The following is a 22,736-nucleotide window of genomic DNA, read 5'->3' as shown; positions in this document are numbered from 1 at the left end:
GACGCGGCCGAGTAAATCTCCTGGCACTCACGCATCCTCCGCAGGTCAGCGGGATCCTCTACCGCAAGGAGCACGTCATCGGCGTAAGCCGAGAGGACGACCTCCACGCCCGGCCCTTGCAGAGCCAGTCCCGTCAACCTCGTCCGCAAGAGGCGCAGGAAAGGCTCCACGCAAACGGCGTATAACTGGCCGGACATGGGGCATCCCTGGCGCACCCCTCTCCTAAAGCGAAGGGGCGCCGTCAAGGACCCGTTAACCTTAATCAGACACTCCGCGGCGGCGTACAAAAGTTGGATCCGGGCGACGAAATGCGTCCCGAACCCGAAAGCGCGCAGAGTTCCGAGCAGATAGTCGTGATCCACCCTGTCGAACGCCTTCTCTTGGTCAAGGGATAGGAAGGCGACCGACAGACCAGCCTCCTGGGAACAATGGATGAGGTCCCGGACCAGATGGATGTTATCGTGGATTGTCCGGCCCGGGACCGTGTAGGACTGGTCGGGGTGGATCATGTGGTCCAGCACGGCACCAAGGCGAGCAGACATCGCCCTGGCGAAGATTTTGTAGTCTGCGCTGAGGAGGGAGACCGGGCGCCAGTTCTTAAGGAGGCGGAGATCGCCCTTCTTAGGCAGCAGGACGATGACTGCCCTGCGCCAAGAGAGGGGCATCTCCCCGGTCGCCAGACTTTCCCCCAGGACCCGCGCGTAGTCGCTCCCCAGGACGTCCCAGAACGCCCTGTGGAACTCCACGGTCAGCCCGTCCAGCCCCGGGGATTTTCCCCTCGAGAGCCGGTCGAGGGCACCGGTCAGCTCCGCCAGGCTTAGCGGAGCTTCCAGATTTTCGGCGCCCTCTGGGCTGACCTTCGGCAGGTCCTCCCACAAAACTCTACGCGCTTCCTTGCTGGACGGATCCGGAGAGAACAGAGCCCCGTAATATTCACGGGCCCTGTTGTTGACGCCCTCCGGATCCGAGACGAGAGAGCCGTCGTCGGCCAGCAGCGTCAAGAGCTGCTTACGGACACTCTGCCTTTTTTCCAGCGAGTAGAAGAAGGGGGAGCCGCGGTCCAGATCCCGCAGGAACCGGATCCGCGACCTCACGAACGCGCCTCGGGACCCGACGAGCTGCAGGTCCTTCAGCGCGGCCTTCTTCGCTTCGTACACCGTCCGCAGGGCCGGGTCCTGGACGACTTGACCGAGACGGGCTTCCAGGTCGAGCACCTCTTTTTCTAGGCGCCCGACTCTGGCCGCCCGCCTCTTGGTCGACCCCCTCGCGTACTCTTGACAGAAGACGCGGACGTGAGCCTTGCCCACGTCCCACCATAGCCTCAAGGAGGGGAAGCCCCCCTGCTTCCTTCTCCAGTCGGACCAGAATCGACGGAACGAATCCTGGAACCGCACGTCCTCCAGCAGCCGGTTATTAAAGTGCCAGTACGCGGACCCCGTCCTCGCGCGGAGCGAAGCAAGCTCCGCCCACACCAGGTGGTGGTCCGAACACGGCACCGGCCGCATGGAGGCCGCCGGGACGCAGGAAACGTACGCCCGAGACACGTAAAGGCGGTCGACTCTGGACCATCCAACTCCAGGCCTCACCCAAGTAAAGGCGCTGGAGTCGGGGTGGAGATTTCGCCAGACGTCCACCAAGTCGAAGGACCCGACCAGGTCCCTCAACTTCTCCATCGCCGTCATGCACTGCGGGGCACCGGAGCGGTCCCTCGCCTCGAGGGTGCAGTTAAAATCCCCCCCGAGGACAATGCAGTCGCCGACGTCGACCTCCGGCTGAAAATGCGGGCCCAGCAAGATGGCCACCCCACTAGAAATGGCGGTGAGGTGGCTCATGCGGACCTCTCCTTGCCATTCCAGGAGCCACGTGGCTTCGTCTCCCGGAACGGTGTGGGTTTCTTGCAGGAAGCACACCGCATATTTCCCCTCCCGCAGGAGCGAAAAATTGTCAAATCTACGGCGTGCCCCTCTGCCGCCGTTGATGTTGAGGCTGGCTATGGTTATCTTCATGGCAAAAGCATAGTGCAACCTCTACCTTAACCTATTGTGGGGGAGGGAGCGGAGTCTTTTGTTGAACTCCGCTCCCTCCGCAGCCCAGCGAGGAGTCCCTCGAGCTCGCGCAGCTCAAGGTGTTGCGCCTTTGTCAAGGGCCCGCCCGCGGCCAAGGTTTTAACGGCGGCGCGGACGGACCCCTTGATCAGCTCTGGCTCGGACCATTTTTCCAGGGCTAGTCGGGCTTGGTTGCAGTCCTTGCGCATGAATCCCAAAAAGTTAGTTTGCAGGCGCAGCAGGTAATCAGGAAGGCGAATGGAATGTTTGCCTTCATTGCGAGAGAGATGGAGTACAAAAGCAGGGAGGTCCTGCTGCAACTGAATAGGATATTGGTGAGGCCGCACCTGGAGTACTGCGTGCAGTTTTGGTCACCTTACTTAAGGAAGGATATACTGGCTTTGGAGGGGGTACAGGTACAGAGACAATTCACGAGGCTGATTCCGGAGATGAGGGGGTTACCTTATGATGATAGATTGAGTAGACTGGGTCTTTACTCGTTGGAGTTCAGAAGGATGAGGGGTGATCTTATAGAAACATTTAAAATAATGAAAGGGATAGACAAGATAGAGGCAGAGAGGTTGTTTCCACTGGTAGGGGAGACTAGAACTAGGGGGCACAGCCTCAAAATACGGGGGAGCCAGTTTAAAACCGAGTTGAGAAGGAATTCCTTCTCCCAGAGGGTTGTGAATCTGTGGAATTTTCTGCCCAAGGAAGCAGTTGAGGCTAGCTCATTGAATGTATTCAAATCACAGATAGATAGATTTTTAACCAATAAGGGAATTAAGGGTTACGGGGAGCGGGCGGGTAAGTGGAGCTGAGTCCACGGCCAGATCAGCCATGATCTTGTTGAATGGCGGAGCAGGCTCGAGGGGCTAGATGGCCTACTCCTGTTCCTAATTCTTATGTTCTCATCCCTAATTAACCTCAAGAAGGTGGTGGTGAGCTGCCTTCTTGAATTGCTGCAGTCCTTGTGGTGAAGGTTCTCCCGCAGTACTGTTGGGGTGGGGGGGAGTTCCAGGATTTTGACCCAGCGACGACAAAGGAATGCCGATATATTTCCAAGTCAGGATGGTATGGTTCTTGGAGGGGAACGTGGAGGTGATAGTGTTCCCATGTGCCTGCTGCCCTTGACCTTCTAGGTGGTAGAGGTCGCGGGTTTGGAAGATGCTGCCGAAGAAACCTTAGTGAGTTGCTGCAGTGCATCTTGTAGTCATAGTGCGCTGGTGGTGGAAGGAGTGAATGTTGAAGGTGATGGATGGGGTGCCAATCAAGCGGGCTGGTTTGCTTGGATGCCTTCGAGCTTCTTGAGTGTTGTTGGAGCTGCACTCATCCAGGCAAGCGAAGAGTATTCCATCACACTCCTGACTTGTCTTGTGGAAAGGCTTTGGGGAGTCCGGAGGTGAAACACTTGCCGCAGAATACCCAGCTTGTGACCTGCTCTTATAGCCACAGTATTTATGTGGCTGGTCCAGTTAAGGTTCTGGTCAGTGGTGACCCCCAGGATGCTGATGGTGGGGGATTCAGCGATGGTAATGCTGTTGAATGTCAAGAGGCGGTAGTTTGATTCTCGCTTGTTGGAGATAGTCATTGCCTGGCACTTGTGTGGCACGAATATTACTTGCCACTTCTCAGCCCAAGCCTGAATGTCGTCCAGGTCTTGCTGTATGCGGGCATGGACTGCCTCATTATCTGAGGAGTTACGAATGGAACTGAACCAAATGGAGCAGTCCTTTAAGGTGCTGTGCGGGCCATTCAAAACAATGTACATGTACTCTCCACTGGATGGGGTCATACTCGGCATAAAGGAAGATGTTTGTGGTTGTTCGGGGCCAATCATCTCAGCCCTGGGACATCGCTGCAGGAGTTCCTCAGGGCAGTGTCCTGGGCCCAACCATTTCAGCTGCTTCATCAAAGAATTTCCTTCCATCATAAGGTCAGAAGTGGGGATGTTCGCTGATAGTTATACAGTGTTCAGTTCCGTTCACAATTCCTCAGATAATGAAGCAGCCTGTGCCCGCATGCAGCAGGACCTGGACAACATCCAGACCTGGGCTGATAAGTGGCATGCAATGTTCGTGCCAGGCAATGACCATCTCTAACATGGGAGAGTCTAACCACGTCTCCTTGACATTCAATGGCATATCCATCCCCGGATCACTATTGAGCAGAAACTCGGCTGGACCAGCCACATAGATAGCATGGCTGCTAGAGCGTGTCAGAGGCTGGGTATTGTGTGGCAAGTGGCTCACCTCCTGATCACTGCTCGCGCTACGCTGCGCAGCCATGCCATCTGCAAGGTCCCACGCAGGCCACTCGTTGGCTTTTCCATTGTAGATACTGGAGACGGGGTGGCAGCCCGTGCAGGAGGCACTGCAGCTTATGGGGCGCATTGTTCCTGATTCCCCAAAGCCTCTCCTGTACCGATGACTCATAAGTCAGGAGTATGATGGAATGCTCTTCATTGCCTGGATGGGTGCAACTGCAACAACTGTGGGAGTATCTTCTTCACAACAAGAATAATTTGTATTTATATAGCGCCTTTAACGTAGTGAAACATCCCAAGGCGCTTCACAAGAGTGTTATGCGATAAAAATTTGACACAGAGCTGAAAAAGTAGAAATTAGGGTAGGTGACCAGAAGCTTGATCAAAGAGGTAGGTTTTAAGGAGAGTCTTGAAGGAGGGTAGAGAGGCGGAGAGGTTTAGGGAGGGAGTTCCAGAGCTTGGGGCTTAGGCAACAGAAGGCACGGCCACCAATGGTTGGGCGATTATAATCAGGGATGCTCGGGAGGGCAGAATTAGAGGAGCACAGACATCTTGGGGTGGGGGGGGGGGGGGAGGCTGGAGGAGATTATAGAGATAGGGAGGGGTGAGGTCATGGAGGGATTTGAAAACAAGGATGAGAATTTTTAAATTGAGGCATTGCTCAATCGGGAGCCAATGTAGATCAGTGAGCACAGGGTGAGCGTGACTTGGTGCGAGTTGGGACACGAGCAGCCGAGTTTTGGATCACCTCTAGTTTACGTCGGATAGAATGTGGGAAGCCAACCAGGAGTGCGTTGGAATAGTCAAGTCTAGAGGTAGCAAAGTCACGGATGAGGGCTTCAGCAGCGGATGTGCTGAGGCAAGGGTGGAGACAGGCGATGTTACGGAGATGGAAATAGGTGGTCTTAGTTGTGCTGCGGATATGTGGTCGAGAGCTCAATTCTGGGTCAAATATGACACCAAGGTTGCAAGCAGTCTGGTTCTGCCTCAGACTGAGGTTGGGGCAAGGGATGGAGTCAGTGGCTGGGTAAGGGAGTTTGTGGCAGGGATCGAAAACAATGGCTTCGGTCTTCCCAATATTCAATTGGAGAAAATGTCTGCTCATCCAGAACTGGATGTCTGACAAGCAGTCTGACAATTTAGAGACCAAGGAGGGGGTTGAGAGAAGTGGTAGTGAGTTAGAGCTGGGTGTTATCAGCATACACCACATGGAAGACAGTGGTTCAAGAAGGCGGCTCACCACCACTTTCTCAGGGGCAACTGGGCAATAAATGCTGGCCTTGACAGCAACGCCCATATCCCAAGGATGAAATAAATAAAACAAAGGTCATTGGGTTAGAGAGAGGCTGAGAAAAAATGGGTATGAAGTGTCAAAGCCTATTGTATAAGATCCTTTGGCCATGTAACTGAGCCCGTTTGCACTGGCTGATGAGGCCGGTTTGGATGAAAAAATGACTTCCGCGCACTTCCGGCGCGGAATGCGGTGGCCACCATTTTGGGCAGGTCAGCAACGCTGGCGTTGCTTGTGCTCGCTCCAGGTATGGAAATTAGTCAGATCGTGACACCAATCACGCTGAACTGACGCACTATCTGGTATTTTGGACGTCGCCGCTCCTTTTGACGCCCTCACCAAATCACGCATAGCAGAACATGCGTGCAGCTGTACGACGGACTCGCTACCAGCGCTTCTTAAAGGGACATGGCACTTTCTGGTAAGTTTAGATTTTGCTTTTATACTGGTTTTGATACATTTTACTGGAGTACTGGCTTGGTGTAATACATTTAAAAAGTGACTAAAGTGTGAAGGGAGTCGTGCTGGACGCTTGCAAGGCTTCGGCTCTTAAAAGGAAGGCCTCCGAACACCACTTGCTCCCAGCCCTGGGGGCTCTAGTTGGGCTGCAGCAGGACACGGAGCTGGAGCAGAGGCAGCAAAGGGGACAAGCTGCTCACAGAGGAAGGAAGGAAGAGCAACCCAGACAGCCCCTTCCTGGCCAGGATATCCGGGATGGAATCATCTGCTTGTGGTACCAGTGAACACCAATTCCCCTTTCAACCTTAGTCCCACACCTTACCTTCCCTGTGTTACTGACCATCACAGTGTCTTCTTGGCCACAATGCTGAAATAAAACCCACCACAAAGCAAGCTTTCCAATCCAACTTTATCCATATATGCATCCAATATTACATCCAAAAATCAACTAATCACCCTTGTGCATTCCCTTAGTGATGTCTTGTGTGTGCCTTTGCCTATCCTAGTCATGTCATGTAGTGCTACCCCAGTGGCTGCAGCATGGCTGGTGGAAGGCTGCTGACTTTCAGCAGGGGAGACAGCAGATGGCCTTGCAGAGTGTCAAATCAAGTGACGGTGTTTCTTCTTCACTCTCCTCTCCCTCTTCTTGGTCAAATACTGGCTGGGAAATCTGGATTTCTTGGGTGTCTGAAATCAGGAAGACACAACGGTAGGGTTGTGGTGCGGGGGGATCGGGTAAAGAAAGAGGCGCATACTTACACCATGGGCAGATTATAAATCAGAAGAGATTGTGGGATGAGGGGTAATTGGGATGTGAGAAGGAGGATAACATATGAGGAGACCGGGATCGTATATCCTTTCAGCCCCACCACTGGCCAAGGCCTCAGCCTTTCCCCTGCCAAGAATGGCCAGCACAGTCTCCTCCAAGGGAGTGAGGTGACGCTAGGAATGTGAGGTGTGCCTCGTGTTTGGTAGAGGTTGTTAGTAGGTGAGTGATTGATGGGTGGGTGGGGTGGGTTGTGGATTTAACAGTGTGTGAGGCTAGTGGTGCAATTGGTAGGATACAGCTTTTGAAGATGCATTCACTGACTTTGACAACTCATCTGAGTTCATGAAATGAATTTTGGGCACTGGAGCCAGGTCCTGGGGGTGATACTGCTGGCAGTGACTGGCTCGGGAATCAGGTCCCAGATCCTTCTTTCTGGAGGGCTTCCTGGTCTCCTGTGGGTAGAGGACCTCTCTTCGAGTGTTCACTTCACGCCCAAATCTCGAGTGCTGCGTCCGAGACGCTTGCTGCCCTTTTGGTGGCCTGTTGAGCTATTTGGGTTAGCGCTGAAGCACTTTTACCATTTTTGATTAGCAGAAGACAACCCGCCTTTAAGAGGTGCAGACTGCCTTTAAGAGGTGCAACCCATCTTTAAGTAAAGCTAGCTTTGCTCGAACCTCGGTAGCTTCACCCCTCAGCAGCGCGTTTAGTGCTAGGCTGTGCACTGCAATCATTATCAGCATGGGTTGACGTGCTGTGCCTGCGCACCTCGAATGCCTGCGCCTGTTTTTCAGTGGTGTGGAATTTCATCCCCTTTTGTTTCTCCTTTTGCAGCAGAGGATTATCTACTATCTGTGTATACTTCTGATTGACCCAGGAAACCCCAGAGGAGTGTCGGAGGTGGTCCCAGTGTTCCAGGTGAAGCAAATTAAGATCAAATGGTTGTGAATGAGTGTGACTGTTGAACCCTCCCTACCCCCTTCCCCACTCCCCCCGACCCCCATCCCACCACACCATCATCTACAGTACTGGGAATTGTAACAAATTCAAGTCAAACTCTTCTGTGCTGATTTGTCTGTGGGATATTTTCCCGTCCTCTGATGTATTTGCTTCATGGATTCTTTGCTTAAGAATTCATAGCAACACATTGCTATTAAGAACTAGTTGGTTTATTAGCAAAGGTTTAACAATCACACTACACATTATCAGTTCATCCACCAGGCTCACAACCACCTGCCTCATCGTGGATCCCCCGAACCCAACTGGCTAGGGTTTTATTGAGTCTTGTGAACATTATGTAACTGGCTGAGCCACTCCCAACTCAACAGCTCGACAACTATTTTAGTTGAACATTAATACAAGCGCCCCCTTATTAAAGGGGCACTAAACTGACAAATAAACAAATTAAACTTTGTGGCGCTAAATAAATCAAGTTAAAATTTGGTTTCAACAGCTCTACAAACCTGTGCATATCGTCCCTCCTCACTCTTGTTGGGGTGCAGTTCCGCGAGGAGATGTCGTCACTCAAGTGCATAATCTGTGTGTAAACCAAGCGAGTGAGCTTGGGTGGTGTTAATGAAAATAAATTCACATAGACTCTAGTAAAGTAAGAGAGACAACTTTATTGCTAACGGAGCTCTGGGAGAAGAGTTGAGATCCCGCGACCTGCGAATCACCTTCTCCCCGAGTGCCTTGTGCCACGGGGTTATAAGCAGTTTATAGGGGGCGGAATACAATCATTTAAATTCATTTACATACAACCAACCAATCAATCCATATGGCAACGCAATTCATTTACATACAACTTTTTAGTCCTAGTGAAACCTGATAGTATGGCGTGAGTTTGGGGGCCCTTCCTCTGTATCTTCTTTTGTGGTTAGTTATTCTGTTGCAAAGCTTTCTATGAAACATTGGCCTGCACCTGGTCAGGAGTCACTTGTTGCTGCAGAGTTCATATCAGGGACAGCAGATAGGCTTCTTGGTACAAAGTTCATTTAGTGGTGGCTTACCCCATCCAGCTTTGCTATGTCCGAAAATCCACTCCAACAGGTGGGTTGCTGAACTGTGCAAGGCATTGCAGCTAAGCTGGCCTTGGCCTTGCCCAGCAAGGGGGGGGGGCGGGGAGTTTGCTGGTTGCCAATCAAGAATGGCAAACTCAGGTGGGTTTTGCTCCTCCTCCATCCTGTCCTGGCGCACTTAAACCGCTTGCAACCCTAGTTGTGGCCACTGAACTGCCGAGTGGGTCATTCTTTACCTCCATGCCTTGAAGATGAAAGTCGGCAGACTATTCAAAGAAAGACTTGCATTTATATAGCGCCTTTCACGACCTCAGCACATCCAAAGAAGTGGTTTCAGCCATTGAAGTACTTTTGACGAGTAGGCACTGTTGCCATGTAAGAAACGCGGCAGCCAATTTGTGCACAGCAAGCTCCCACAATCAGTAATGTGATAATGACCAGATCACCTGCTTTAGTTGGTTGAGGGATAAGTTTGGCCAGCACACCGGGGATAACTTCCCCGCTCTCAGTGCCATGTGATCTTTTACGTCCACCTGAGAGAGCATACGGGGCCTTGATTTAATGTTTCATCTGAAAGTCAGCACCTCCGACAGTGCAGTGCTCCTTCAGTGTCAGCCTAGATTCTGTGCGCAAGCCCCTGGAGTGATACTTGAACCCACAACCTTCTGACTCAGAAGCGTGGAACACCATAGATGAGCCCAGCCCAGCTGAGATACAGTCGGTACAGACAGAGGGTCAAACCTGGGATTGTGCAGTCTCTGTGGCTCAGTACCACATCAGGTGGTGGATTGGTGGAGCTGACGTTACATTTTTGATGCTTTTCTTCATTACTGAGGAAGACCACCGTGATTTACTAATATAGGTGGGACGTGAGGCCCAGCGTGAATGGTGGGGGAAGGGAATCGAAGAATTCCAGCTTGAAATTGTGTGGGAAAAAGTGGGCCAGATTATGTTGTTGGTCAGGTTTTGCTATTGTTCAAAGTTGGCATATATGTTGGTATACTTGCACAATCCTTCCCTCTCTCTGTCGTCGCTTTCTCTCCTCACTTTCTTTCTCTCTCTCTCTCTCTCTGTCCACCTCGCCCGCTCTCTGTCCACCTCGCTCGCTCTGTCTAGCACTTCCTTTTTCTCTTTCTCTCTGTCTATTTCGCTCTGCCTCTCTCTGTCTATCTCTGTCACTCACTCTCTACCTCTCTATCTAGCTCTCTCTCCCTCTTTAGCTCTCTGTCTCTCTTTCTCGCCTAATTGGAGATTTTTTTAAAATCTCGCTCAATGTGGCCGAGTTGATCTTTCTCTGTGTGGCTTGATTGTTGATCTTTCTTTCATCATTCACTCCCTTTTTGCCTCTCTCTCATTCTCTCTGTGTAGCCAAAGTGGCAATCTTTCTTTTTTCTCCAATTGTTGCTCTCTTTTTCTGTGGTCTAGACTGATAAACACTCTTCACTATGGCCTTATGATCTCTCTCTCTGTCTCTCTTTCTCCCTCTCACACACTCGCTATATACCATAGAAAGTAGGTGCAGGAGTAGGCCATTCGGCCCTTCGAGCCTGCACCACCATTCAATAAGATCATGGCTGATCATTCACCTCAGTACCCCTTTCCTGCTTTCTCCTTTGATCCCTTTAGCCGTAAGGGCCATATCTAACTCCCTCTTGAATATATCCAATGCACTGGCATCAACAACTCTCTGTGGCAGGGAATTCCACAGGTTAACAACTCTCTGCGTGAAGAAGTTTCTCCTCATCTCAATCCTAAATGGCCTATCCCTTACCCTAAGACTGTGTCCCCTAGTTCTGGACTTCCCCAACATCGGGAACATTCTTCCCACATCTAACCTGTCCCGTCCCGTCAGGATCTTATACGTTTCTATGAGATCCCGTCTCATCCTTCTAAACTCCAGTGTATAAAGGCTCAGTTGACCCAGTCTCTCCTCATGTGTCAGTCCAGCCATCCCTGGAATCAGTCTGGTGAACCTTCGCTGCACTCCTCTATAGCAAGAACGTCCTTCCTCAAATTAGGAGACCAAAACTGAACACAATATTCCAGGTGAGGCCTCACCAAGGCCCTGTGCAATTGCAGTAAGACCTCCCTGCTCCTATACTCAAATTCCCTAGCTATGAAGGCCAACATGCCATTTGCCGCCTTCACCGCCTGCTGCACCTGCATGCCAACTTTCAATGACTGATGAACCATGACACCCAGGTCTCGTTGCACCTCCCCTTTTCCTAATCTGCTGCCATTCAGATAATATTCTGCCTTCGTGTTTTTGCCACCAAAGTGGATAACCTCACATTTATCCACATGATACTGCATCTGCCATGCATTTGCCCACTCACCGAACCTGTCCAAATCACCCTGCAGCCTCTTAGCATCCTCCTCACAGCTCACACCGCCACCCAGTTTAGTGTCATCTGCAAACCTGGAGATATTACACTCAATTCCTTCATCCAAATCATTAATATATATTGGAAAAATCTGGGGTCACAGCACTGATCCCTGCGGCACTCCACTAGTCACTGCCTCCCTTTCCGAAAAGGACCCATTTATCCCGACTCTCTGCTTCCTGTTTGCCAACCAATTCTCTATCCACGCCAGTACATTACCCCCATACCATGTGCTTTGATTTTGCACACCAATCTCTTATGTGGGAACTTGTCAAAGGCCTTTTGTAAGTCCAAATACACCACATCCACTGGTTCTCCCTTGTCCACTCTACTCGTTACATCCTCAAAAAATTCCAGAAGATTTGTCAAGCATGATTTCCCTTTCATAAATCCATGCTGACTTGGACCAATCCTGTCACTGCTCTGCAAATGCGCTGCTATTTCATCCTTAATAATTGATTCCAACATTTTCCCCACTACTGATGTCAGGCTAGCTGGTCTATAATTACCTGTTTTCTCTCTCCCTCCTTTTTTAAAAAGTGGTGTTACATTAGCTATCCTCCAGTCCATAGGAACTGCTCCAGAGTCGATATACTGTATGAAAATGATCACCGATGCATCCACTATTTCGAGGGCCACTTCCTGAAATACTCTGGAATGCAGACAATCAGGCCCCAGGGATTTATCAGCCTTCAATCCCATCAATTTGCCCAACACAATTTCCTACCTAATAAGGATATCCTTCAGTTCCTCCTTCTCGCTAGACCCTCGGTCCCCTAGTACCTCTAGAAGGTTATTTGTGTCTTCCTTCGTGAAGACAGAACCAAAGTATTTGTTCAATTGGTCTGCCATTTCTTTGTTCCCCATTATAATTTCACCTGAGTCCAACTGCAAGGGACCTATGTTGGTCTTCACTAATCTTTTTCTCTTCCCATATCTATAGAAGCTTTTGCAGTCGGTTTTTATTTTCCTGGCAAGCTTCCTCTCGTACTCTATTTTCCCCCTCCTAATTAAACCCTCCTCTGCTGAATTATAAAATTTCTCCCAGACCTCAGGTTTGAGTGGCCAATTTATATGCCTCTTCCTTGGATCTAACATTATCCTTAATTTCCCTCGTTAGCCACGGTTGAGCCACCTTCCCGGTTTTGTTTTTACTCCAAACAGGGATATACACTTGTTGAAGTTCATCCATGTGATTTATAAATGTTTGCCATTGCCTATCTACCGTCAACCCTTTAAGTATCCTTTGCCAATCTATTTTAGCCAATTCACGCCTCATGCCGTCGAAGTTAGCTTTCCTTAAGTTCAGGACCTTAGTTTCTGAATTAACTGTGTCACTCTCCATCTTAATAAAGAATTCTACCATATTATGGTCACTCTTCCCCAAGGGGCCTCGCACAACAAGATTGCTAATTAGTTCCTTCTCATTACACATCACCCAGTCTAGGATGGCCAGCTCTCTGGTTGGTTCCTCGACATATTGGTCAAGAAAACCATCCCTAATACACTCCAGGAAATCCTCCTCCACCGCATTGCTACCAGTTTGGTTAGCCCAATCTATATGTAAATTAAAGTCGCCCATGATAACTGCTGTACCTTTATTGCACACATCCCTTATGTCTTGTTTGATGCTGTCGCCAACCTCACTACTACTCTTTGGTGGTCTGTACACAACTCCCACTAGCGTTTTCTGCCCTTTGGTATTCCGTAGCTCCAGCCATACCGATTCCACATCATCCAAGCCAATGTACGTCCTTACTATTGCATTAATTTCCTCTTTTAACCAGCAACGCCACCCCGCCTCCTTTTCCTTTCTGTCTATCTTTCCTAAATGTTGAATACCCCTGGATGTTGAGTTCCCAGCCTTGGTCACCCTGGAGCCATGTCTCTGTGATGCCAATTACATCATATCCATTAACTGCTATCTGCGCAGTTAATTCGTCCACCTTATTCCGAATACTCCTCGCATTGAGGCACAGAGCCTTCAAGCTTGTCTTTTTAAGACACTTTACCGGTTCCAGCATCGTGCTGACATACTGTGGATGGATGTTGGGTAATACACGTGTTGGCGAAGGGCTGTAGCCAATGGGAAATGGACTATGATGACCTACAGTCTGAATTCTGAGTACCACAACTGTACACATCTGTCAGCTTAGTAAAAGATTAGTTTTGACAGGGAAGGACTTGCAAGTTGTGTAAGGAGGTGATTGGCTGATAGCTGACTGGCATGTGCCAGCAAAGCTGAAACCATGTTGAACAAGGAGGAAAACATTTGCCTGAGGGACGGGAAGGCAATGTGACTCCCTCTCGTAAGAATATAAGAAATAGGAACAGGAGTAGGCCATACAGCCCCTCGAGCCTGCTCTGCCATTCAGTAAGACCATGGCTGATCAGATCATGGACTCAGCTCCACTTCCCCACCCACTCCCTATAACCCCTTATCCCCTTATCGTTTAAGAAACTGTCTATTTCTGTCTTAAATTTATTCAATGTCCCAGTTTCCACAGCTCTCTGAGGCAGCGAATTCCACAGATTTACAACCCTCAGAGAAGAAATTTCTCCTCATCTCAGTTTTAAATGGGCTGCCCCTTATTCTAAGATTATGCCCTCTAGTTCTAGTCTCCCCGTCAGTAGAAACATCCTCTCTGCATCCACCTTGCCAAGCCCCCTCATAATCTTATACGTTTTGATAAGATCACCTCTCATTCTCCTGAATTCAATGAGTAGAGGTCCAACCTAAACAACCTTTCCTCATAAGTCAACCCCCTCATCCCCGGAATCAATCTAGCGAACCTTCTCTGAACTGCCCCCAAAGCAAGTATATCTTTTCGTAAATATGAAAACCAAAACTGCACGCAGTATTCCAGGTGTGGCCTCACCAATACCTTATATAGCTGTAGCAAGACTTCCCTGCTTTTATACTCTATTCTCTTTGCAATAAAGGCCAAGATACCATCGGCCTTCCTGATCACTTGCTGTACCTGCATACTATCCTTTTGCGTGTCATGCACAAGTACACCCAGGTCCCGCTGTACTGCGTCACTTTGCAATCTTTCTCCATTTAAATAATAACTTGATCTTTGATTTTTTTTCTGCCAATGTGCATGACCTCACACTTTCCAACATTATACTCCATCTGCCAAATTTTTGCCCACTCACTTAGCCTGTCTATGTCCTTTTGCAGATTTTTTATGTCCTCCTCACACATTGCTTTTCCTCCCATCTTTGGATCTTCAGCAAACTTAACTACACTGCACTCAGTCCCTTCTTCCAATATAAATTGTAAATAGTTAGGGTCCCAGCACTGATCCCTGAGGCATCCCACTAGTTACTGGTTGCTAACCAGAGAATGAACCATTTATGCTGGCTCTCTGTTCTCTGTTGGTTAGCCAATCCTCTATCCATGCTAATATATTACCCCCAACCCCGTGAACTTTTATCTTGTGCAGTAATCTTTTATGGAGCACCTTGTCAAATGCCTTCTGGAAGTCCAAATACACCACATCCACTGGTTCCCCTTTATCCACCCTGTTCATTACATCCTCAAAGAATTCCAGCAAATTTTTCAAACATGACTTCCCCTTCATAAATCCATGCTGACTCTGCCTGACCGAATTTTGCTTATCCAAATATCCTGCTACTGCTTCTTTAATATTGGACTCCGCTATTTTCCCAACCACAGATGTTAGGCTAACTGGTCTATCGGTTCCTGCTTTTTGTCTGCCTCCTTTTTTTAAATAGGAGCGTTACATTTGCAGTTTTCCAATCTGCGTTCGATAAGTGCAGCTAACAGCCACAAAGAGGGGTTTGGGGAGGGGAAGGAAATTGCATGTTTTTTTTAAATGACTCTCCTTTCTACTTCAAGAGTGCCAAACCACGTCTGGACTGTTTATCCCAGGTGTACAGAAGCTGCCATGAAATCCTACAGCAGACGCGGGCTGAACAGTGAACTAGTTTCAGTCGAGTAGCAGCCTCATTCTTTCAGGTAATGTGCACCCATTCTCTCCTGTACTGTTGTCAGTTGACACTTGGGAACAGACTACATTGAAAGAAAGACTTGGATTTATATAGCGCCTTTCACGACCACCGGACGTCTTGAAGCATTTTACAGCCAATGAAGTACTTTTGAAGTGTAGTCACTGTTGTAATGTGGGAACTGCAGCAGCCAATTTACGCACAGCAAGCTCCCACAAAAAGCAATGTGATAACGACCAGATAATCTGTTTTTTTGTTAGTTGATTGAGGGCTAAATATTGTTCCCGACACCAGGGAGATCTCCTCTGCTCTTCTTCGAAAAAGTGCCAGGGGATCTTTTACATCCACCGGAGAGAGTAGACAGGGCCTCGGTTTAACATCTCATCAGAAAGACAGCACCTCCCAGCAGTGCAGCACTCCCTCAGCACTGGAGTGAAATGATTGCATGGGATAATTTACCTCGCTCGACAAACCTGATAAAACACACATCACTCTTCATGGGTAACCTGCACCAATTGGCATGGAAGTTAGGGTCTTTCAAGGAGTCTAGGTGAAAGGCCAATGGATTGCCGTGCAGGAGTCAACCAAAGGTTGAAAAGCAGTAAGCAAAGTGAGTTAAATCAAGAAGTAATGACACCAGGCTTGAGTGTTAAAGGCCCATAGATTGTAGACTGGAGGAACAAACTGCTTCCTCAATGTCCAGCTAATGGCGAAGAATAAGTTGGAGATGGTTCACCAAGTCTTGCTTTCAACCCGCTGAAGATATGGAGGAGGAACATTATGAACGATGTTATATTCAATTATTAAAAGGAATAGAAAAGAATGAGATTTGATCTCATTGAAACATGTAAGATTCTGAGGGGGATTGACAGGCTAGATGCCGAGAGGTTGTTTCCCCTGGCTGGAGAGTCTAGAACCAGGGGTCCGTCTCAGGATAAGGGTCAGCCATTTAGGACTGAAATGAGAAATTTCTTCACTGAGAATTGTGAATCTTTGGAGTTCTCTACCCCAGAGGGCTGTGGATGCTCAATAGTTGAGTATATTTAAAGTTGAGCTAGGTAGATTTTTGGACTCTAGGGGAATCAAGGGATGAGGAGATCGGGCGAGAAAATGGAGTTGAGGTCGAAGATCAGCCATGATCTTATTGAATGGCGGAGCAGGCTTGAGGGACCATATGGCCTACTCCTGCTAATAATTATGTTCTTATGTTCTTAAAATGATTGTGATATGTAATGATCACACAATTGTATAAATTCCTCTTCTTCACCACAAAGCTCTCTGATACTAAATGTGAGGAACTCGCGGCTTCTTTGGTTTAAAATGCAGGCTATCTGCGTCATCGTTTCTGTCTGATACTTTCCTCCTGCCCTCTCAGCTCCCAGGCCTGATCCAAGCTTGGCCTCCGTCCTATATTCGGTAGCTACCTTCCCCCTCAAAATCATCTCCTCCATTAAACCCACCAACTGCTCTCCTGATCCCCTTCTGACCCAACTCTTCCATACTCAAACTACCCTTCTTGACTCAATTCTTGCCAGTATCGCTAACCTCTCCCTATTCCCTCGCGTTGCCCCGCCCCTTTCAAAACTTCTGTCACCACCCCCTTTTCTACAAAGCACACCCAATTCCTCTATTGTCTCTCTCTCCAACCTACTTTCTCTCCACATACACTCTGCTCTCTCATCACTTCCCGCTCAAGTCTCTGCAATATGGCTTCCAACCAGATGCACCACTGAGGTAGCCCAGCTCAAATTACCACTGGGTTCTCTCCAACCTTTCTCAACCTCACTACTGCCTCCAACATTGTCGACCCATTCAAATTTCCCTCCACTGCCTCACTTCTGAGGCCCATCTCTGTAGCATCATGCTCTTGTGCCTCCACTCATGCCTGCCTGCCTGAGTGCAGTCACTGCATCTCAAACATTTTTTCTCGTGCCCATGTTGTCACCTCCAGCGTGCCCCAAGCCTGCATCCTTGATCCCCCTCCTACTCGCGCTATCCCTTTGTTACACCGTGGAGTCAACTTTCACACGTGTGCCGACACCAAACTCTTTCACCAACTCCAAGGCTATTGCTACCCTCTGCTGCTGGAGTTCCAATCAGCGACTTAACTATTTCAAGAATTTGCTTTGAATCTCCTTGGCAGCATCCGCCCTCCGCCCATCATGACGTGCACTTGGTCTGTAGTCCATCCCCATCCGACACACTTTGCCTCATCAAAATACTACTTGTCCCCAGTGAAAAATAGAAATCGTCTGCAAGGTTCTCATCTTCAAATCCTCCCACAGCCTTACCTCCCACCCTACCCAGTACTATTTTCCAGTCATACGTCCCAGCCTGCACCCTCTATTGCTTGTCCTCTGCTTCACTATCGGAGGCTGGTTATTCAATCCTTGCACCGTGCAATCCGGATTGCTCTACCAAAATCCATCTTTTTGATCACCCCTTCGGGCTTCTACTGACCTCTGTTTCTTGCCAGGTGTCCGTCTCCTCACGTTGTAAGTGCTCTGAGGCGTTCTATTATGTGCGGATTATTATGCAAGTAGAGAAAGAAAAAATAAAGATTGTGACTGAGGGAGACTGGAGGTGGGAGAAGGATAGCTTGTCAGATGACTAGTTTTGCCGTGCATCCTATCCAACAGTACGAGGGAAGAGCTGCAAGAGCCTGTAATGTGGGAAACGCGGCAGCCAATTTACACAAGCAAACTCCCACAAACAGCAATGAGATAATGACCAGATAATTTATTGTTGGTTAAGGGATAAACGGGGAGAACTTCAGTGCTCTTATTCAAAATAGTGCTGTTGGATCTTTGATGTCCACCTGAGAGAGCAGATGGGACCTCGGTTTAATTTCTCAACCAAAAAGCAGCATCTCCGACAGTGCAGCGCTCCCTCAGCATTGCACTGGGGTTTCAGCCTGGATTTTGTGCTCAAGTGGAACTTGAACCCACAACCTTCTGACTCCGAGGCGGGAGAGTTACGGCTGGTTTCCTGATGGCCTTTTGAGGAAAAGTACTGACCAATGTAACGCCAAGACACAGACCAGAAGGTTTCTGGTGATAGCTGATTTTAACTAAGACAGTAAATGAGCTGCTAGAGGGAGGGAGGGGGTAAAAAAGCTCAAATTCCTGCTCTGGATTACTGTCGGTGGAAAATGCATGAGAACGGATGTCGAATGAGGATAAGATTGGGCTGGATTCGGTTGCCTTCTACAGTCGAATTGGTGTCTAGGTTCACACACAAAGGATAGCCACTTGGGGGGAGATATCTGAGGGCTGCTCTGGCTCACGGAACTCTAACCCAGACAGAGCATCTTCAGGAGGGGGGAGAAAAATTGGCCAATAAAACGTGGACTTTGTGAGGATTTCAGGGCATTGGAGTTTAACAGATGGCACCAACTTTAAAAGGTAATCACTGTGCCAGAGAGACTTTTCTGCAAGAGAATGATGTGGGATTTTTTCTTTCAGACGGAGACCTGGATCATTCTGCTGAAATTTATAAAGAACACTTTAAAAAAAAAATTAGTGCCTAAACTAACGAAAGGACTCTTCTGCAACTAACTGTAGTAACAAGGCTATGAGGAAACGGGCACTGCCTGCATTAGTCAAGGAGATGGGCCCACCAGATCGCAAGCATCAGATCACCATCAATTGCTGTACTGCTTATTTGAAACTACACCTATGTTGTTGAGACACTGCATAAAGAAGGACATTGGAGTATTCTCAACATGGGCAACATAATTAAGCACAAAGCTTTGGATGTAGAACAGTTGGACGAACAGGTCAAAGTGGCAGTAATAAAAACTCGCCTTTAAAACACACCTTTCACAAGCTTAGGCAGTCCCAAAGCGCTTTACAGCCAATGAAATACTTTTGGAGTGTAGTCACTGTTCTAATGTGGGAAACGTGGCAGCCAATTTGCGCACAGCAAGATCCCACAAACAGCAATGTGATAACGACCAGATAATCTGTCTTAGTGATGTTAGTTGAATGCTAAATATTGGCCAAAACACCGGGGAGAACTCCCCTGCTCGTCTACGAAACAGTGTCATGCGATCATTCAGGTAATAATTCTGGGGCTGAATTTATAAGGTAATGGAGGGGCTCAGTTTTATGGCTGATTCTATGTGCACTGGTGTGCTGCCATTAGTGGGCCATGACTGAGGATTAACAGCTAATGGCTCACTAACTTCAGCTGGTGTTGCTGAACCTTGTGGCCAATGAGACCAAGAAGCATCCAGGCTGTACTGAGAGGCTGAGAGGCCACGGTCTGAAACTTAGTGCATTACCCTGTAGTCAATGTTCCCTTTGAGCCTCACGGTGACGCAGCACTCTGAAAGTCCCACGCAGCCGGTGAGCCAGTTTTTAAATAGAAAAAACGTGCAGGCATGGCATTTTGAATGGGCCGCATTGCCCCCTAAAAATGACAGGGAACATTGGCTGTAGTGCTCTGCAATATTGGCTTTGCTAGTGGGCTGGACGATGCGAGAGGCACTGGAAGTGACAGCAGAAGTTGAGTGTGTGTAAACAAGATTCCAAGCAGTCTATTTACTCCGATATATCGTCCAACTCGCTGAAGCCAGTTTGTTCCCCGATTCCCGGACATCAGTTACACTCAGGTTTTATTCTTGAAGTGAAACACAGAACCTGGTCAGTCTCAAACAGCTCACCTAAATTTTGTGCAAATCACCCCGTCCTTACTCACTAATAAATGTTTATTCTAAAACCAAAAGTGTTGCTGCTTTTTGATGGGAAGTGTGAAGTGGAGTGGATTCTGAGGCGACTCAAACGGTCAATGAAGGCGGTGAATATATTGGCGGGGATTACGCAATGGGTGAACGGGGTGAGGGCCACAGTCACTGCTCACTGTAGCTGCACTATGTTCTGTGCAGCCTGTTTCTTTCAATGCACAGTCCCTTTAAATGTCTGCGCATGTGCGGTAATTACAGTGTACAGCCAGTGAGCGGCCTGGGTGGGAACTTGAAGATTACTGCACAGCTGCACATGTGCATAAATTAGAGGCAACATTGATCATATGACTGGCAAAGGATCCATATATGGATAGCAGGTGGCTCATATGGGCGACAGAGGGTCACGGTATGGATGTCGGAGGTCAATACTATATGAGCGACGGGTCAATACATGGGTCTCGGGGTTGGGGTTGATATGCGTCTGGTGGATTGGTCAATAGAGGGGTGGTGGGAGGTCCATCAGTGAACTTCCCTCAAAGGCAGCCCTCAGCCATGCACTCCTTTGAGCATGACTGCTCACTGTGGGTGCTGAATCTCCCCTCTTGTTCTCAGTCTTGCTCAGCGCTGGTCAGTGTGGGCGATAGAAGCGGCTGCTCTGTGTGAGTGCTTGCTGGTTAGCGGGTGCCTGAAATGGAACAACATTGATTTGAATTTATGCGCCAGCTGCAAAATGCAAAACTGTGACTGTAATGGGTTACAGGAATATTGGAATTGCTAGACTAAAAAGATCATGGTTCATCTAGTCCGCTCTCTACCATCCCGGTAGCCGCACGATACGACGATAATGGAGTTGTTGACCAATCATGGGAATCAACCTCTATCAATTAGTCTACAACAGACCTCGGCACGAGGTGAGGAAAACCCCAATAAGAACGAAAGAAATAGGAGCAGGAGTAGGCCATTTGAGCCTGCTCCACCATTTAATAGGTTCAAGGCTGATCTGCTCCTGGCCTCAACTCTACTTCCCTCCTCACTCTCCATAACTCATGACTCTCATCATTCAAAAATCTGTCCATCTCCACCTTAAATATATTCAATGGCAGAGAGCATTGGGAACCATAGGTTTAAACTCACCTGTTCCTCCAAAGCCTGCTACACTTACCACATCATGCATTTAACGTCATTGCTCCATTGATTTTTGTGTTAGGAAATGTTTTATGCAGGATAATAGAGCATGTAGATGGTTTCGAATGCTTTATGATTTGAAAGTAAATGCTATAGACCATTGTTCAGCCTAATACATACACTGACCCACACCCTCCCCTTTCCTGTTGCTAGGAGTGTGGTGTGCTGCTTGGTAACTGCCACAAAATCCCATTTTTGAGCAATGATGCTTGAATGGGTCTGTTTCAGGCGATTAACACCACACGGGCATGTTTGTGTTACCACTTTATTTTGACTACCAGTCATGGAGGGAGGGGGTGTGGGAACGTTCCAGTATTATCCTCTTAATCACACCATGATTCCAAAACCACAGGCAACTGCTCAACTTAAAGTGAGAAAACCAGTGTTCACTTCAACAGTTAGAATAAATAAGAGGTACAGTACATTGGGTGTAACCATTCACAGAAATGGGTTTGTCCCTGTCACATTCAAGTATTCAATATATACTATACACACACACACACACTCACAATTGTTAGGCACGACACTCTGTGCCCTGTAAGAACTCCGTTTGTTCTGTATCACCAGGCCCTGTACCAATCCTTTGAATAAAAAAGTCATCTTCAAGTCTCTTGTGAAAGTATGAAGTGGGTAAAGAAGGCTACAAGTCAGTGGGTGACGTGGTTCACCCGTGGCTGTGCGTGAAGGAATCGCCAGGCGGTCCTCACTCGTCAGACCCTCCTCCCACTCTGACAGGAGACGGAAGGAATGGTTAAACAACTGCAAAAAGATCAGAACAGCCAGTGGCTGCTCAGGTGGCTAGCAGCGGTCCAGGACTAATCCTGTCCCCAAAATATTTGCTATAAGCCCAACCGCACCCCTCACACCAACCCCACCCACCTGCTACAAAGCTCACTGTAAAGCTGAAACCACCAACAGTGACTGGAGAAGATCCCTTCCAACACTGCAGGATAGTTTCATCAGCACATTAAACACTTTCCAACAAACAAAGCTGGTTTGGTTGGGGGCTCAGGCTGACAATATTATTCACCTGGGACACTGCTTTGAATCCAGCCCCCCTGCTCAACGATGGCCATTGCATTCACAGCCATGTGCCAGGCTGTCCCAACATAGCCGAGGCTGGTAGAATGGGAATTTCCCAACTCTGCTGGTGCTGCTTGAAGCGAGTTGGGCAGTCTCAGTAACGCAAGCTCGAGGAACAGCCCATCTTTCTTTTAGGTGCTTTACGGCTACTTTGAGATCGATAACTTTAGATCATAACCACCGCTCCCATTTTCTCGAACTGCAGGTGCTGGTACTAGTTCTGTTGTGACTATTTACACCCCCTCTGGGCATATTTCTTTATTGTCCCATTACTACCCCCTTTTGCCTTGCACCATCATCCCTTTGGTCATTTAATCACTACTGCCTTCCACCCTATCACAGACCTTCCCTATTCCCCCGCCCCCTTTCCCAGCCTCTGTACTTGCTCAAAAACTGTTAAATCTCTGACATCTTCCAATTCTGCCGAACGGTCATCGACCTGAAATGTTATCTGTGGAGAGAAAGAGAGTTAAGAACACAAGAAATAGGAGCAGGAGTAGGCCATATGGACCCTCGAGCCTGCCCCGTCACTTAATACAATCATGGCTGGCTGATCCGATCATGGATTTGGGTCCAC

General features: G+C 48.5%; 1 protein-coding gene across 3 annotated transcripts in view; it reads left to right on the top strand.

Moving 5' to 3' along the window:
- pigh (phosphatidylinositol glycan anchor biosynthesis, class H) overlaps window positions 1-22,736 on the top strand; it is a 93,957-nt gene that overhangs the window by 12,317 nt on the left and 58,904 nt on the right. For 2 of the 3 annotated variants that reach the window (XM_070878821.1, XM_070878824.1), the window contains 3 exons: window positions 7,662-7,745; window positions 15,095-15,214; window positions 18,669-19,932. In XM_070878821.1, coding sequence (XP_070734922.1) covers window positions 7,662-7,745; window positions 15,095-15,178 — 168 coding nt within the window. In that variant the 3' untranslated portion in view covers window positions 15,179-15,214; window positions 18,669-19,932. Of the gene's footprint in view, window positions 1-7,661; window positions 7,746-15,094; window positions 15,215-18,668; window positions 19,933-22,736 lie in introns of those variants that run through there. The other variant, XM_070878822.1, reaches the window with a different exon arrangement.

This window comes from Pristiophorus japonicus, chromosome 4, assembly GCF_044704955.1.
Source record: "Pristiophorus japonicus isolate sPriJap1 chromosome 4, sPriJap1.hap1, whole genome shotgun sequence".
Taxonomy (NCBI): Eukaryota; Metazoa; Chordata; class Chondrichthyes; family Pristiophoridae; genus Pristiophorus; species Pristiophorus japonicus.
The sequence above is the reverse complement of the archived record's forward strand: the minus strand, read 5'-3'. Positions and strand labels throughout refer to the sequence as shown.